Raw genomic sequence first — 17,004 nt, 5'->3', positions numbered from 1 at the left:
TTAAAAAAGCACTTAATTGAAATTAGGCAGAAAACTAGTAGGGAGATAGGTGAGCCTCTCAGATCTGTTGTAATTACAGTTGATTTGCAATTTTCCAGGGACCACTGATCCAGGTCTCCTGAGGTTCCTTTCTTTCTTTATCTGGGTGCCTGATGTTTTCTCTTGTCTACTCCCCATTAGCACCTACACCAATTTAGAAGACAGAGAAGAGGAGAGAAAATCTTCTGACCACTTATCCTGCTCTGATGATCACAGGGGAAACTTGCCAGTGAGGAAGAGAGATGAAAACCCATTGTCATTCATACTTTGGAATCTGTATAGCTTGGCCCACAGAGGAATTGCAGAACAGATGAGGCTCTGAGAGCTCTGATTCAGTTTAAGGTCAAATGTAGTGAGAGTACTATCAGATGGTTGCCATGGCACCAATGACATCCCAATAGATGCCAGGACCCTCTATCACCAAAACCGAGTTTTGCTATGATGACATATGAATTTGGCTTTTCAAATACCAGACCTACTATTTAGAAGGAAGGTAAGAACAGGTAGCTGGATCTAGTGGAAAGGTCCACCACTTAGCCCACTGAGTCCAGGCTAACCTGCAAGGACAGTAACCAGAGATAGCCTGGGCTAATGGAGGCCTGAAGGCCAAGCTGGTGCTCCCAGAGATGGGGAATAGATCCATCTTCTCAGTAGAATGCGAAATTCACCGAGACAAAAAAAAACCTTTCCACTCTGAAATCAGCTTAGGGAGGAGACAAAAGAATGTCCCTTCTGGCTTTGTGATTCCATCCTTCTCTCCACTCTGGAGTCCAGGGTGCAGGTGGCCAAGGAGTAGAACAGGCAAATATAGGAAGTGTGGACATGTTGCTTGCCAATAAGTGCAATCAATGGGACAAGAACAAGAGGTCTGACTTCTGAAAGTGTCTCTGGCCCCCACCATCATCCTCACCTTCCGCCCCCAAACACACTTTCTTAAAGGAGCTTGCATTGAAGACTCTCTGAGAACACCTGCCCTCAGGCACCTGAGCTCCTAGCTGGCTGCTGATGCTCCAGCCCACACTGCAGACTCTCTGTGAGCCCAGGAACTCTGTGTCTACTTTTAACATTTGTTGCATGGAGAACAATGACAGAACATATATTCAGCAGATAACTATTTTTGTGGTTTCATAGTGTTACTTTTTGTACAGTATGAACAGCATCTAGGCTTCCATTCCACATGGCATCAAGCTTATGAAAAGCCTGAAGATGTCACTATTCTTTAAAGAAAACATTATTACCATAAATTGTGTGAATTTGTTTCTTTATATTTATAACACTCCTGTAAAACACGCATTTTTATCAAATTTACCCCACCTAACATTCTCTCTGGGGAATCCTCCTTCCTTCTCTTCCTTTTAAACAATTTTTGTTTTAACTTGAAAGGAAATGAAAGGAATACACATGAGAATGATGGGAAAGTCCAAGTGTTGTGCTAAGAAAGAGATTCCCTCTCCTGTTTACTATGTCTTTCACAACATGAAATCTAAATGGAAAAGGCCACCATCCACGCATCACTTCTCATGAAGGCATTCCATTACAAAAGGCTTTCAGACGGGCTGACTTCCCAGAAACCAGCAACCACTCTCAAGTAGCTTTGCTGTGGTTTATAGATTCAGCCTGATCCTCATCTCATACTTGCTTCTCCGTGTGTTCCGTTTGTGTCTTAGGATCTTCGGAGGCCACAAAAACTGACCAAGTTCACCCACTTTTTGAAACAGTGAGGGATGAGTTGAGGTGGACAGTAGACTCATGTTGGGATAATTCATGAACATATTCAGGGAAGTGTCACAAGCCTCGGCCATAGATAGAGTCCATCTACCATGTGTTGGCTTTGAGTCTTAGAGCACAAATAATAGGCTATGAATCCACAAAAAGGAAGACTACTAAAACTTTAGCAGCGTCATTGAGAGATTTCAAACTATGAAGCCTTATTTATGCCACTTCCCGTAGGACTTCTGCCAGCAAGAAGTGGTGCCATAAGGAGATGCCGCCACCACTGGTTTAAGACCATGGTTGCAAAAGATGGGTCAAGTCCAAGTTAACATGGTGTCAACATGTTTCATTGTCATTTGTCATTTTCCTTGGGTTTGGAATTTTTAAAGCCTGACTTAACTATCGGTCAAACCCAGAGAAATGACTTGGCCAAAGACAGAGCAAAATCCAAGTCTAGATTTTTAATTCTAGGGCTCCCTCTCTATGAGATCAGCTTTCTACAAGAGCAAGAAAGGATGCAGCCGGTGATGCTAAATGGACAAATGGAGAAGAATAAACCCAGTGAAGCTAAGATGCTTTTAAATGTCAAACTGCATGGTATATTTCGTCTTAGCATACAAATAGGTCTTAGCTTTGTTTTGTTTCGGTTTTGAAGCTGTTATATAAAAACAACTTTTCACTTATATTGAGTTTGATGTTTCCATTTCTGGCAAATGTATGCTTAACTTTGTAAGAAAACTACCCAGTGATGTCACCCACCAGAAATGCACGGGACTTGAGATGCTTTGTAGCCTGTCAATGTTCACTGTTATCATTATTTCTAACCCAGCTGTTCTTATAGGTGTATAGTCCTCTCTGATTATGTCTTTAATTAGTGATACTTATTTGCTACTCATATATTATCTGTATGTCAAAATCGGTGTTTATTATTTTTTCCTCTCTTAATTGAGTTGTTCGTTGTTTTCTTGATAATAGGGCAATACAATGGTATTTGGAAGACAGCTGTTGGACTTGGCAGCCTGGATCTCACTCTTCTACTCTAATTGCAGTTTAGTGCATGTATTATGTTCTTCTTGACCAAACTGTGAAGAAACAGAGTGGGCTTATTCTTTTCTGTTTCTGCTGCTCTTTCTCTTCTTTACTTGGCATGTGTTCCTTTGTAATTTTAAAGTATGTGGCTAACAGTCTCTGCCCTTCTGCCTACTGCTGTCCAAGATACTTTCTTGCTACCACTCTGTCTGAAGAACCCAGTGCATTAACCCCTAAGAAAACAATGGAGGGCCGGGAGTTTGGCCTAGTGGTAGAGTGCTTGCCTAGCATGCACGAAGACCCAGGTTCGATTCCTCGGTACCACATACATAGCAAAAAGCCGGAAGTGGTGCTGAGGCTCAAGTGGTAGCGTGCTAGCCTTGAGAAAGTCCAAGGACAGTGCTCAGGCCCTGAGCCTAAGCCCAGGACTGGCAAAAAAAAAGAAAAAAAGAAAACAATGGAAACACCCATAGCTCAGGGCTCTATCCACGCTTGCCAGGCAAGTAAGACCAGGCTGGTGACCCCTACCAACATGCCGGTGACAACACCCATCATGCTCCTAGGCTCCAGAAGGGGCGGAGCTATGCTTCTTTGCAAGAGACAATTTTGTTCCTGCTCTGTCCTAATTACTAAGTTCCAGAAGAAACAATGATCAGAAATACCCAAGCCATGCTTACAGAATCAGGAAGGGAGAGGCAGATTTTTCTGGACCAAACAGTCTAACTGATCTTCTTGCTTTTCTTAGCTTTATTAGTTCAGGACAAAGCGCTAAATACTTCAGGGTCCATGAAAGAAATAAAACCTATCCTGTCATGTTCTCACGAGGGCTCTAGGATATAGAATAAAAATTGCCTGTGACGTAGCATGTATTACTTAGAAAACAGACTATTACTGAAGGTCAGGGTACCCTTTGGTGGGGATGTCAAAAAGAAGCACACAGGAGGATCTGGAATACTCAGTAGTTTTTAAGCACCTGGGTGGCTAGACAAGACATAGCACAGGCAAATGTAGACAGTCCTCAGTCCCAGATCCCACACACATCTATTTTAAAGACAGCAGTTACTTTAATAAATTAATAGAGTTAACAGAGCTCCTGTTCTCTTAGGTCATTTGGCTAGAACCTGACAAAACAGAATTTTTCTAGGTGGAAAACATTTTTATGTCATGACTACTAAGTAGGTTTAATTTTTTAATCTTGAGCATCAGTTTTAAAGGAAAAAGAAAAACTGCTTTTCTCTCATAGTTCCAAAATGTTCATTTGCTCTGTCAAGCCAGGTTCCTTAAAAAATATAATGTTAGACTGGGAGTGTAACGAACTGTCTAGAAGATAAAGTGAAACACTAAAAGTTTACAGCCAAGAACTACAGGGGAAAGTCCCTTTAAAAGATTAATTTTGTCATTAACAAAGAATGTACAATATATATTCCTCTGACATTTCATCTCTGCAGCTATTTGGTAAGAGACCTGTATCGAAGCGACTAGCTAAAAGCCACCATGAGTTAGTGCTACAAGTCTTCTTCAGTGTAATAACTCAGGGCCTCAAGCTTATGTAATCGTAATTGCTTGCTCAGCCAAAGCTCTACTACTTGAGGCAAATCTCTAGGCCTGGTTTTTGCTTGTTACATCTTGGAGAATTTTCAGCCTGGGCTAGCTTTGAACCTGGATCCCCCAAGGCTCTGCCTCAGAAGTAGCTAGGATTATAGGTGTGAGCCACTAATGCCCAGCTATAGGATTAAAAATTTCAAACCCACCATTTTCACATCCTGATGGATGCATACCCAGGACATACATGTAGAGGTGTATTTATGTGTTCCAGTGGCTGATATCACACGTTCAAGAACACAGAATCTACAGTAAGACTACGGAACTGTATGCCAACTTTCTTCTCTCTACTCCAGGATACACCACCACATTGGGCCTAAAATCACCTCAGCATGTGGTGATGTGAAATGGATTGCTTCAAACTGGAGGTTTGGACACTTGCTAAACCACTTGAGGAACTTAGGTTATGAAATGCTCTAAAAGGCAAGTATTTCATGTATCTTCATACTAAGCCAAGGCTGTTACTTCCTGTTTGTGTGTTACATAATTAGGTCACGGGAGTTTTCATGGAAAAATGGCTATGGGGAATGGGATATTTGTCAGAACGTGTGATGTGTGGATGATTTATCGTCATTGTGAACCAGAGAACTCCAGATGTTTGATTCCCCCACACTCATGGAAAAAAAAACCCTCAACAATGTTGGCTTCTCCTATGAGACACAATTATTTCATTAAAAGAAAAAGGCTTCTTTTATTTTATTTTATTTTTGCCAGTCCTGGGCTTGAGCTCAGGGCCTGAGCCCTGTCCTTGGGCTTTCTCAAGGCTAGAGCTCTACCACTTGAGCTTCATCACCACTTCCAGCTTTTTTTCTATGTATGTGGTACCAAGGAATCGAACCCGGGTCTTCGTGCATGCTAGGCAGGCCAAACTCCCGGCCGCAAGGCTTCTTTTTATAATATATAGAATTTTAAGGTGAGATACCTCTAGGAATGAAGATATAGTGATTTTCTCTCAGATAAAAATGAGCTCAAATTTCAAAGGATGAGATTAAATATTTCAGAATCAAGTCAGCAGACATTGATTGATGTTAGTGGTATGACCAAGAGGGATGTAGACTGAAAAAATCATTCACTACTTAAAGCAGTTGGGCATGGATGCCATGATGGTTTGAGGTTCTTAATGTAATAGGAGTGGATTCCAGGTTATTGCTATAGTAAGGCTCAGTTTTATGTAAGAGGAAAGGACAACAGCACGTGCTGGTGGAACCTGCACCCTTGCACTTCCCATTTTACACATCATGTGACCTCTGGTGGTGGTGTAGATCTTGTGAAAATACGGTGGGCTAAGGTTCAATGATGATGAAAATAAAAACATTTGAGAACAGATGCCGTAAAGACAAAGTTTCATCAAGATTAAGACCGCCAAAAAGAAGCAATTGAGGAAAACTATAAGTGAACACAAATACTTATCAAGAGGTTTGATGGTTTAAATGAGACTAGAAGGAAAGGTGCAATGGAGGGGAAGGTGGTTCTATGTTCTCAGCACACAGCACCCACCATGCAGCCTGTGTATATACTGTGTACAGGTCCAATCAACCATGACATTCTAGCATGACATTAATACATTATTTAAGTTTCATAGCAGACACTCTTGATCTTATGTCTAGACTGGGATCTGGATCTTTTTTTATAAATCCCATGCCATTATTTAATTTCTGAGTATGTGGGCAATTGTTGCAAGTGCTTCTTATACTTTCTCATCTGCTATTTCTAATCTGTTTCACTTGTGGTTTGGTTTCATTTGGTTGTTTAATTTATCATTATGGCTCGTTAGTGTTTTTCTATTTGTTAATGGCATGTTCATGAATTTTTACTGGGTGTCAAACACTGTGACTTTTACCTTGGGGGGGGCTTTATAACTTTCTATTATATATTTACACACACACACATTTATACACACATAACTTCATTTATCTATAGTGTATACTTCTCAATTAGCTATAATATGTTATATCCAGACATCAGGGGCAAACACCTGTAATCCTAACTATTCAGGAGGCTGAGATCTAAGGATCGTGGTTCAAAACCAGCATGGGAAGAAAGTTCCTATGAGACTCTTAGATCCAATTAACCACTTAAAACCCAGAAGTGGCACTGTGGCTCAAGTGGAGCACTTGCCTTGAGCACAAAGAGGCTCAGGGACAGCTCCCAAGCCCTGAGTTCTAGCTCAACAACCAACAAAATAATAATAATAATAATAATAATAATAATGTTATATGCAGTATAGATTATATATTAAGGTCTGTGTATTCCTTTTCTATTGTACATGATTTGCTATTACATATTAGATACTATATTTTTAAGGGCAAAATTATAGTTTTGAGTGACTATAATAAATTATGGCAGGTCCAAGAGGCAATGCTATTTCAATTGTGGCAAGCTATACAAGGAGATAATTGGTTTTCTTGTTATCCCCTAGCTCTTCCAATGATAAGAAAACTGCATGTAGTAAGAGAAACCTTGGTTCAGAGACCTGGAATTTTTTATGTCAGTACATTTCTCCCCAGAGGTAAGCAAGGTGATTTCAAAGGATACCAAGTCTCTGCAATATGTTTGAAAATGATTGCTGCAGAGTATGAAAGAGCACAGAGATTATGTGTAGCTGCAGTATGTTCATTATGCTAAATTTACCCTTCCCTCTATGTGGGCCCCAGGTCATATGAGTTTATCTGTGCATGTTTACAGCCTTTCAACAGTAAACCTCAGTTGGTGGGTTAGATGGCAATGGCATGAAATAATTCAAATACTCCTTCAAAATTACAGGGAATTAGCCACCAACTTTCACAGGGTTGGAATGGGAACAGAGTCATTGAAAAGTTCATTAACTCCTCCTGCTCACCAGACAAAAAAGATACAGTAAAAATAACCCTTCCAAGTGTGGTGTCTCTATTTGAAAACTTAATAAAACAATTGGCCTAAATATGCCCTTTCATAAGTTTTATAGAGCAAAAAGGCCTTTAATGAGTAAAAAGTAGAGAGTAACTATAATAAATCACATTAGCAGAACCAAAGACAAGAATCACATAATCATCTCAATAGATGCAATAAAAGCCTTCAATAAAATAGAACATCATTCATGTTTAAAGCTCTGAAGAAGCTAGGAATACAAAGAACATACCTAAAAATAATAAAGGCTATATGATAGAACAACAGCCAACATCATACTAAACAGTGAAAAAGTAAAATATTTCCTCTAAAATCGGGAACAAGCTGAGGATCACCACTCTTTCCACATACCATTCTGGAACTAATAACCAGAACAAGGCAAAAAAGATATGAAAGGGCTATTAAAGGAATTCCCATAGAAAGAGAAGAAATCAAACCATCCCTATTTGTAGATGATATGATCTCATAGTTACAGGACCCAAAGGACTCTATTCCCAGACTCCTAGAGCTGATCAACAACTTTGGCAAAGCAGCTGTATACAAAATTAACCCACAAAAATCGGTAGCCTTTCTGTATGTCAACAATATCCACAAAGGGTTATCAGGAAAACAATTCCATTTGCAATACCCCCCCCCAAAAAAAGCCTGGGAATTAATTTAACCAAAGAAGAAAAAGACCTTTATAAAGAAGATGATAAAAACTTGAAGACATAAGGAAATGGAAAGATATTCCATGTTCATGGATAAGTAGAATCAATATTGTAAAAATGGCCATACTACCAAATATGATCTACAAATTTAATACAACCCCCATCAAAATCTCAGTGACATCCTTGACTAAGATAGAGAAAACAATCCAAAAGACCTTAAATAGCCAAAGACATTATAAGCAAAAAACCAAAAACAATAAAACAACAACAAAAAAACCCAAAATGCATTCTAGGTAGTATCAGACCTCAAGCTCTACTACAGAGCTATAATAACCAAAGCAGTTTGGTATTGCCCCCAAAATAGACCCAAAGATCAATAGAACAAACTAGAAGACTCAGAAATAAAACCATTTATTTACAGTCATCTGATATTTGACAAGGAAGCCAAAGATATACAGTGGGAAAAAGTCTCTTCAGTAACTGGTGGCGGGAAAATCTGGGTAATCATATGCTGAAAACTAAAAGTGGATCCCTGTTTGTCATCCATGCACAAGCTTAAAGTGGACCAAAGACCTCAATGACAGACCTGAAACTTTGAAAGTACTTCAAGATGGGGTAGGAGAAACACTAGAACTTATAGGCATAGGCAGAAACTTTTTGAAGAGCCCCAGGAGCATAGCAGACAAGAAACTAGACAAATGTGTTTACAACAAAATTAAAAGTTTATGCTTAGCAAAAGATATCGTTCCTAAACTAGAAAGACAGTCAACAGACTGGGAGAAGATGCTTTCCAATACATCTGACAAAGGCCTAATATCCAAAATATACATGGAACTCAGGAAATTAACCTTTCCCAAAGCTAATAAACCAATCACTAAATGAGCAATGAAGCTAAGGAGAGATTTCTCAAAAGAGGTAAGAATAGCAAAGAAACACATAAGGAAATATTCAACATCCCTGGCAATAAAGGAAATAAAACCGAAACAACTCAGAAATTCCATCTCACCCAAGCTAGATTGGAAAAAAAAACCTGAATTCTAATAACAAATGCTGGTGGGGATATGGGGGGAAAGGAACCCCAATGCATTATTGGTGGGGACGTAACCTAGTATAGCCACTCTGGACAGCAGTCTGGAGGTTCCTCAAAAAATTAAACATTAAACATAGACCTTCCCTATGATCCGGTCACACGATTCCTGGGCCCATCCATGTCCACTGTTGCACTATTCACAATAGCCATCATATGGAAATAGCTCAGATGCCCTACAATAGATGAATGGGGACAAAAAAAAATGTAGTACCTATACACAACGGAATTTTGCACAGCCATTTGAAAGAATATTATATAATTTGCAGAGAAATGAATGGACCAATAACAACTCATGTCAAGTGAGGCAAGCCAAGCTCTGAGAGACAAGTGGAAAATATTTTCTCTGGTATGCAGAAGCTACATCTAAAATATGTCAGGACCTGAAAAGTTATATAGGGCTCTAGGCATTACACATATAGAGACCAAAGGAGAACCCACTTAAGGGAGGAACACAAAGATACAATGTTTCTGTGCCTTGGATCATATAAAATAGAATTTATCAAAATAAATTCCAGGAAATGTAAACAAGAGGGTGTTTTTTGTCTTGTTTGTTCATGTATCTGTCTTTGGGGAGGCAAGGGGGAAACACAGAAATTGAGAGACAAAGGGTGAGCAAATGCAGAAATGGTACTCATTACACACTATGTGGAAAATGAACTCTATCTCTTGCGGGTGGGGATGGCAGGGGAAAACTGGGAGAGAGGGAAGAAAGGAATGACATTGTCTAAAAAGAAATGTTCTTTTTACCCTAGTTATGAAGGGCAATGCTTCTTTCTGTGTATCACCTTTATAATAAAAAATGGAAAGGGTAAAAGAAAACTGTTAAATCCTTTTGTCCTTCATGTTCCAAGAAGTAGCTTTATTCTTGGGAAAGATGTGGTGGGTTCTTTGTATTGGTGGTACTGGGGTTTGAATTCAGGCCCTTGTGTTTGTTTGGCAGGTATCCTTTTGTGGGAGCCATGCCCAAGCCAATGTTTTGGCCAACAATTGTGTGTCAGTCACTAAAGCTCAGGGCTCTTAGTCTCACTGACACCTAAGTACTAATGCTCACTGACATGTTCCCTCACCAATTAAATCAAGGTACAACATTTCTACACCCATATTTCCTTATGAACTTGCAAATATATGGTCACACGGCCGGGAGTTTGGCCTAGTGGTAGAGTGCTTGCCTAGCATGCACGAAGACCCGGGTTCGATTCCTCAGTACCACATATGTAGCAAAAAGCCAGAAGTGGTGCTGTGGCTCAAGTGGTAGAGTCCTAGCCTTGGGAAAATCCAGGGACAGTGCTCAGGCCCTGAGCCCAAGCCCAAGACTGGCATATATATATATATATATATATATACATATATATATATATATATATATAAAATCACACATCAAGTCCCTATAAAGTCTGTGGGAATCAGGGTTGTGGATGGAAAATGTATGCATAATAAAGAAAGTAAGGAGGGGTGAAAAAGAAGCTACAATACCTTATAAATATTGAGAAAAACAGGTAACGGTGCTCTTTTTATATAGTGCTCTGTTTTTCAGGGTGCAATATAAGAACAACCACTATTTCAAGTTTAGGCATGATTCTAACAAGCTTTTATCATTGCACATTTTGTGAGATTATATAATGAGAATGTCACTCTTACCATCTGGTTTCTTTGATTCATTTCCGTCAGTGGCATGATCCTTCTTGTCTGTCTTGTTTTTACCATCTTTCAAGTCACCTGAAAACAATAAACATGACAAACAGTTCATGCTACAGCTGAGGGGAAAGTCGTAAATATCTTCAAACCTGTCAGGCTACAAGAGAAAGTGTAGCACAATTTTATAGTCTTGAAGGAATTCCTGCCTTGGTGTAAAAGAAAAATACTCATTTGTAACCACATGTTAGGTTATGAAATTAGGATTCTAATCAGAAATTACAACAGAAAACTCCTGTCAGACAGGGTTATAATTAAGTCAACAGTGGTATTTTCTAAGAATGATGTTAAATTTTATTGTTTATGGAATAAGAAACAGCCAGTATTAAATGCCAGTTCTACTCATTAACTGATACTTCACAACCCCGGGCTTTTGTTTTGTCTGTAAAATGGGAGCATAGCATCTGCTTTATGAGCATAAGGATAAACATCTTCCAAGTATGGTAGGACTGAGTGTAGTATCTGTCACATCACTCAAAAATGGTCATCATTCTAAAGCAAAATTATAAGTAGTATTCGAATGAAGAGCTCGCTAATGTGCAGGGTTTTTCATTTTTGTTTGTTTTTTTTGTTGTTTATTTTTGCCAGTCCTGGGCTTGAGCTCAGGGCCTGAGCACTGTCCTTGGACTTTCTCAAGGCTAGAGCTCTACCACTTGAGCCTCAGCACCACTTCCGGCTTTTTTCTATGTATGTGGTACCAAGGAATCGAACCCGGGTCTTCATGCATGCTAGGCAAGCACTTTAACCACTAGGCCAAACCCCCGGCCCCAAAGGGTTTTTATTTTAATTTATTTTTTATATAAATTTTATTGTAAAGGTAATGTACAAAGGAGTTACAGTTACATAAGTCAGGTAATATATTTCTTTTTGAACAGTGTCACCTCATTCCTCATTTTCTCCCAGATTTTCCCCATCCCAATCCCTCTCCCTTCCAAATTAATGGGGTTTTTTTTTGGCCTTTCTTTGCTGGTCTTGGGGTTTGAACTCAGGGCCTAGGCTCTGTCCCTGAGCCTCTCTGTGCCCAAGGCTAATGCGCTACCACTTAAGTCACAGCACCATTTTTGGCTTATTCTGAATACTTTATTGGAGATAAGAATTTCATGGACTTTTCTGCCTGGGCGAGCTCTGAACTGTGATCCTCAGATCTCAGCTTCCTGAGTAGCTAGGATTATAGGTGTGAGCCACTGACACCCAGATAATGTGCAGTTTTTAAGGCGGAAGGAAACATTATTCTTAGAAATGTAGAAGGAACGTGTGAAAAAGGAATGTATTTAATTCAGTTACGATGGAACTAGTAAGTTTATAAGATTTTTTTAAAGAGCACTAAATGAAGACACTATGTACTTACACTGGAGAACTGCCATTCACAGCCCATATGTGAAAGAAGGAAGGAAGGGACAGAGAGAGGTAGAAAAGAAACCCTTTGGTCCATCTTCTCCACAAGTCAAACATTTCCAAGCTAACATAAAACTCAGTTTGCAATCACTTGCATGAACTCGTAAATAGAAAAGTTAAACACAGCCATCGTCTCCACACACAGGAGTCAGTAAATCATGCCTCACAGGCCAATATGACCACCCTCCACCATACCCACCATCGCATGCCCTCTTTGGCTACTTTCCTTTCCTTTATTTTACTCTTCTCATTTCTATATCCCACTGCTCTTGACATCTCTGAAGAAATAGTTATCTAAGGCTAACTCAAAGCCATCTTTGGGTAGGATAGCTTTCCTATCATATCTATACATCTTTTATGCTCTCTTTCTTATTCTACACTACGCTGACCTGGCTGGAATGGCTAAAGAGCAGAGTGTTCTTCTTCAGGCTTTGTACAGCACCCGACCTTCCCCCTCTACCACCACCAGTGAGCAGAGAAAAGTCTTTTTTTCAAAGCCCTCAGAGCAGTTCAAATACTGTTATTTTCTCCTGTGGATGTAGGCAGAGATGGACTAGAGGACCTCAAGTCATGTCAATATTTTAAGTTCCCCCAGGACACAGGTCCTCCCTTACTCTTTGTATGTACTCTACAGGGGCTTCAAGATGCCCTGCATGTGAAACTACCCCAGGCTGAGTATGACCAGATCATCTGCCAAAAGTCAAGGCAGTCACTGGGTTTTTCTGGAAGATGGCTAGCAGCTAGGGCTTTGGAGGAACAGGAAGTTGCTTGATGGAAATGAAAGTTTAGAGGGTGTGGTCATTTCGCAGCAATGACCAAGCCTCTAGGATGGCCTCCCCACAGTCTTGGAAACGACCTTGTCAGTCCATGAGGCAGGGTACCAGGAAAGGAGTACAGGTGTGCTCGATGATCCCAAACAGAACCCATTAGGTAATTTCCCATGGGCTGCACAGAGAATAATGGGGAATGCGAGCTGTTGCTCAATAAACAGGGGAAACGCAAGAGCCTTTCTGGGCAGTTATAAATCATCTTAATTAGGCTGCTGTATCAAATTCCCCAATTGCCATTAGCCTTTCTTATTATTGCACTAAATTGATTTCTTTTCCCACCTTTCATCTCATGCTTAATTTTCCAGGGAAACAGCGGACTACTGCTGACTTTGAGAGGTAAACACAGTTGCGAGTTCAGCCAATCTCCTTGAATGCTCAGGCTCCTAATTTGTGTGGTGCAAGCTCTGCCTCCAGTTATCTTGAAAATAAACTGGCAGTCTTCTCTGCCTTCTCTGGCTTTTTGGCATCCAGTGATTTACTCTCACTGACTCAATCATGGGAAACCTCAGGGCAAACCTGGTATAAATGCTGCTGTATGATCGATGGACTGAAAATGCTTTTTACCTCTCTAAAAGGTTTGAGGGGAATGTTAAGATTTCACAATACCAACACATTAGTTAGAATTCACATTTCAATTTCCATAAATGAAATCATATTAGAATTCAGTTGTGGCCCTTGAAGCATCTTTAGCTCTTCTCTGGACAGGAAATGCTGAATAGTTATAATAGGGACCTTGTGGCTCTCCATTCTCTGGCTAATTATAGGAACCATGTGCCAACTTCTGTGATCAAAAATGAGCTTTCTGTGGAGGGCAGGTAAGTCTCCACCTTCCCTGCCTACCTTCACAACCGCACCAGACCTGGCACATGGTAAGGATTTGCTCATTACTTAAGCAAGCAATTTAATATCGCTGTGTCTTTTCCATTTCTCCATATGCAAAAGGAAGAAAAATGTTTCTACTCCATAGAGTTGCTAGCATTTTAAAATAATTCAATGTTGAAAGAACAATCACAAGTACAACCTCTGAGACTGACTCCATGTCCACTGAGTAAATGGTCCAGTTATTCTCATCACTATTTTCAATCAGGGAAAGGCACCATTATATACTCTTTACCCTCTCTCTTCACACTTTATGTATCATCATTTGAGATGAGAGATTTATAGTATAGGACGCATGACTCAGCCACCATTCCCTACCCCTTGAGATGTGTTTTCCACAAGACACCCCTTTGTCGTGCTTGCTGGGGAGGGGAAATGTTGCACCTGCCCACCTCTACTTACATATAGTCACAAAGCTCAGCTCAGGTCACCACGCAAAGAGACCTCTGAGCTGGGCACAGCGACTTTGTGCTCTGGGTTCAGCTCCAGCTGGGCAGATGCTTCATCACTGGGTTTATGAACCAACAGAGAAACTGGTAAGGTTGATCTCAAGAAAGAGAAGGAAGGCAAAACTTCAACTGCAGGACCATGAGTTCCAGCTGGACCAGATCTTTATTTTTTCTAAACTGTACTCACGTGAATACCAAGGACACTCATTAAGAGAAAGCTCCAGAACCAGACTGCTGGCAGGGTGGGCTGGTCAGGGTAATAATCTTCCTTATCTCTTAGAAAGATCATGTGAGAGTGTCCAGGTACTATGACCTACTTTTACAGGCATATTACAATGTCCTTACCCCCATTAGACACATGTGTACTTTCACTGTATATACTTTCTGCCTGTTCATTCCCCAGACCTACAGCATAGCAGCTAGAAGCCTCAAAACAGCACGTGGTACAGGCAGCGAGGGATGTGTTGTTGCTGCCGCCACTTTCTCCTCCTCCTCCTCCTCCTCCTCCTCCTCCTCCTCCTCCTCCTCCTCCTCCTCTTTCTTCTTCTTTTTTATGGTTTGTTCTTTGGGATTATTTTGCTACCGTGATCATTAGCGAAGACTCACAGTCTGTACTATGAATGGTATTATGTGTATTTTACAGAGACAGAGAAAGCTTAAGTATATCAGACAAAGCCAGGCAGAAAAGGCAAACTATGGACTTTGACTACATTGCTGCTTAGCTTACCTGACACAAGCAAGCAGTGGAAACTCTGAACTTACAAACCTTCCCTAAGCACAGGAAGCATCAGTGAGAAGTCTCACTCTTACCTGAGCAGAAAACTTTAGCCTTCAACACCTAGCTCAGAGGCCAGGCGCTGGCGGCTCACTCCTTTAAACCTAGCTACTCAAGAGGTTGAGATCTGAGGTTCAAAGTTTAAAGTCAGCCTGGGCAGGAAAGTCCTTTGGGATTCCTATCTCCAATTAACCACCAGAAAACCAGAAGTGGCGCTGTGACTCAAAGTGGTAGAGTGCTAGCCTTGAGGAGAAGAGCTCAGGGACAGCACCAAGGCCCTGAGTTCAACCTCTACAGCGGACCAAAACAAAACAAAACCCAACCTGGCTCAGATGCTTCTTCCTCTAGAGGACTTCCCTGATATTTGCCGCACCTCCAGCTCCCAGGCACAAAAAAGCCAGTGCCTGGTTCTTTGCCTACAGTGATTGGGCATTGTATCTGCCACACACCCAGGACTCCATGCCCACATTCCACCAGTATTTCACCATCTCCCGATGACATCATGGGCTTCCAATGATGTTTCCATTGCTAAGACACTCATTCCTAGAACAAAACTTGATATAGTTGCTAATGAGTAAGTATTGTGGCATTCAATATAAGAAATGATGGATGACAAGAGTTATGGTGGCCCCCCTTTCCCTTTGGTTTGTCTAGGACACTTTTGGTTTTAAGACTGACAGCCATGTATCCTAGGAAATCCTCAACTATAGGCAAGGCAAGATATGTGGTTCACCATATCCCATGTCTCCTGTATGTAGGGCATGCTCACTCCTGCAGCCTGGCTGCTGGATGTGTGTGAGCTTCCATCACAGCTCTACTGGCAAGCCCTCAAGACTGTGCCGGTGTTGTGAGCTAAACTGTGAGTGGCAGGTGAGCTGGTGAGCTAATGGCTGTTCTGATGGGATGGATCCTCATGGTCTTCTGGATGTCAGGGAGGCTCGGCAAGCTGCTTCTGGTGTGTGTGTGTGTGTGTGTGTGTGTGTGTGTGTGTGTGTGTGTACGTTTCCTCTCATCTATTCCTAAAAATCCCCACAAATGGAAGTGGTACTGTGGCTCAAGGGGGAGGGTAGTAGCCTTGAGCTGAAGAGCTCAGGGCCAGCACTCAACTCAAGCCCAGAGTTCAAGCCTCACGACCAACCAAAAATTAAAAAAAAATCCCTACAAATAACCTTCCACTGTTCTCACACCACCTGCGCCATTCTCACCATTCTGCTGCTTCCCTCCAGAGGGCTTGTCGCCTTTGGGGTTCTTCCCTCGAGGGTGGTCAACTTTGCTGGGGTGGACACCATTGCCCATGCCTTGACTCTTGGCTTCTCCTGAAGTCTTCTTCTCTGTTTTGCTGGCAGCACCTTCTTCAGCCTGTCTTCTGGCTTCCATTTCCTTCTGTTTCTCCTCAGCCGCCAGGCGAGCCTTCTCCTCTGCTTCCTTCTTGGCCTTCTCTTCTGTATCCCAGCAAGTTAGGGAGAGCAGGGGAAGGAGACAGAAGAAAGGAGAAAGGAAAAAGAAAGGTCACACCATTAGGAGAGTTGCCTCTTTGGAGGAAAATATCAATTAATACACAAAAAAGACCTTAAGTTTTAGGGGTATATTTCTTTAGCTAATTTAAAATTTAAAATGTAGTTCAAAAATAACTCTTTTGCAAAAGCAGATTTGGCCAGGGGTCAGGAATACATAGGCCGGTCAGTGTCCAGGGGCAGGCCCTGTTTCAGATGACGCATGCTTGAGAAAGCATCTGGTCCTTGACAAGGCCCAGTCCCACTTTGTGGCCTACAGACCCTTTCAGGCAGCATCCGGCTCACTCCCAAGACCTTCCAGATTGTTCCGCAATCTCCACATGGAAAAGATCATTGCATTTGTCTCCACGTGTGTAGACATTGCCCTACAGCTCATTTTCAAGAGTCCCCTTTCTTCCCCTTGTATTTAGTGTTTACAAAAAGCTGCCTTGCATATGATTATATTTGTGCATCTGAATGTG

The 17,004-nt window shown here is 41.2% G+C and overlaps 1 protein-coding gene across 5 annotated transcripts in view; it reads right to left on the bottom strand.

The window, feature by feature from the left end:
* The window catches only part of Pde1c (phosphodiesterase 1C), a 213,462-nt gene that overhangs the window by 33,954 nt on the left and 162,504 nt on the right, over positions 1 to 17,004 (bottom strand). For all 5 annotated transcript variants that reach the window (XM_090332680.1, XM_090332681.1, XM_090332678.1 and 2 more), the window contains exons 15-16: positions 16,235 to 16,471; positions 10,648 to 10,725 (exon numbers count right to left, since the gene is read on the bottom strand). In XM_090332680.1, the coding sequence (XP_090188806.1) occupies positions 10,648 to 10,725; positions 16,235 to 16,471 (315 nt within the window). The remainder of the gene's footprint in view (positions 1 to 10,647; positions 10,726 to 16,234; positions 16,472 to 17,004) is intronic.

The sequence above is a fragment of the Megascapheus bottae genome, chromosome 5 (assembly GCF_031878675.1).
Source record: "Megascapheus bottae isolate mThoBot1 chromosome 5, mThoBot2.hap1, whole genome shotgun sequence".
In the NCBI taxonomy this organism is placed as follows: domain Eukaryota; kingdom Metazoa; phylum Chordata; class Mammalia; order Rodentia; family Geomyidae; genus Megascapheus; species Megascapheus bottae.
The sequence above is the reverse complement of the archived record's forward strand: the minus strand, read 5'-3'. Positions and strand labels throughout refer to the sequence as shown.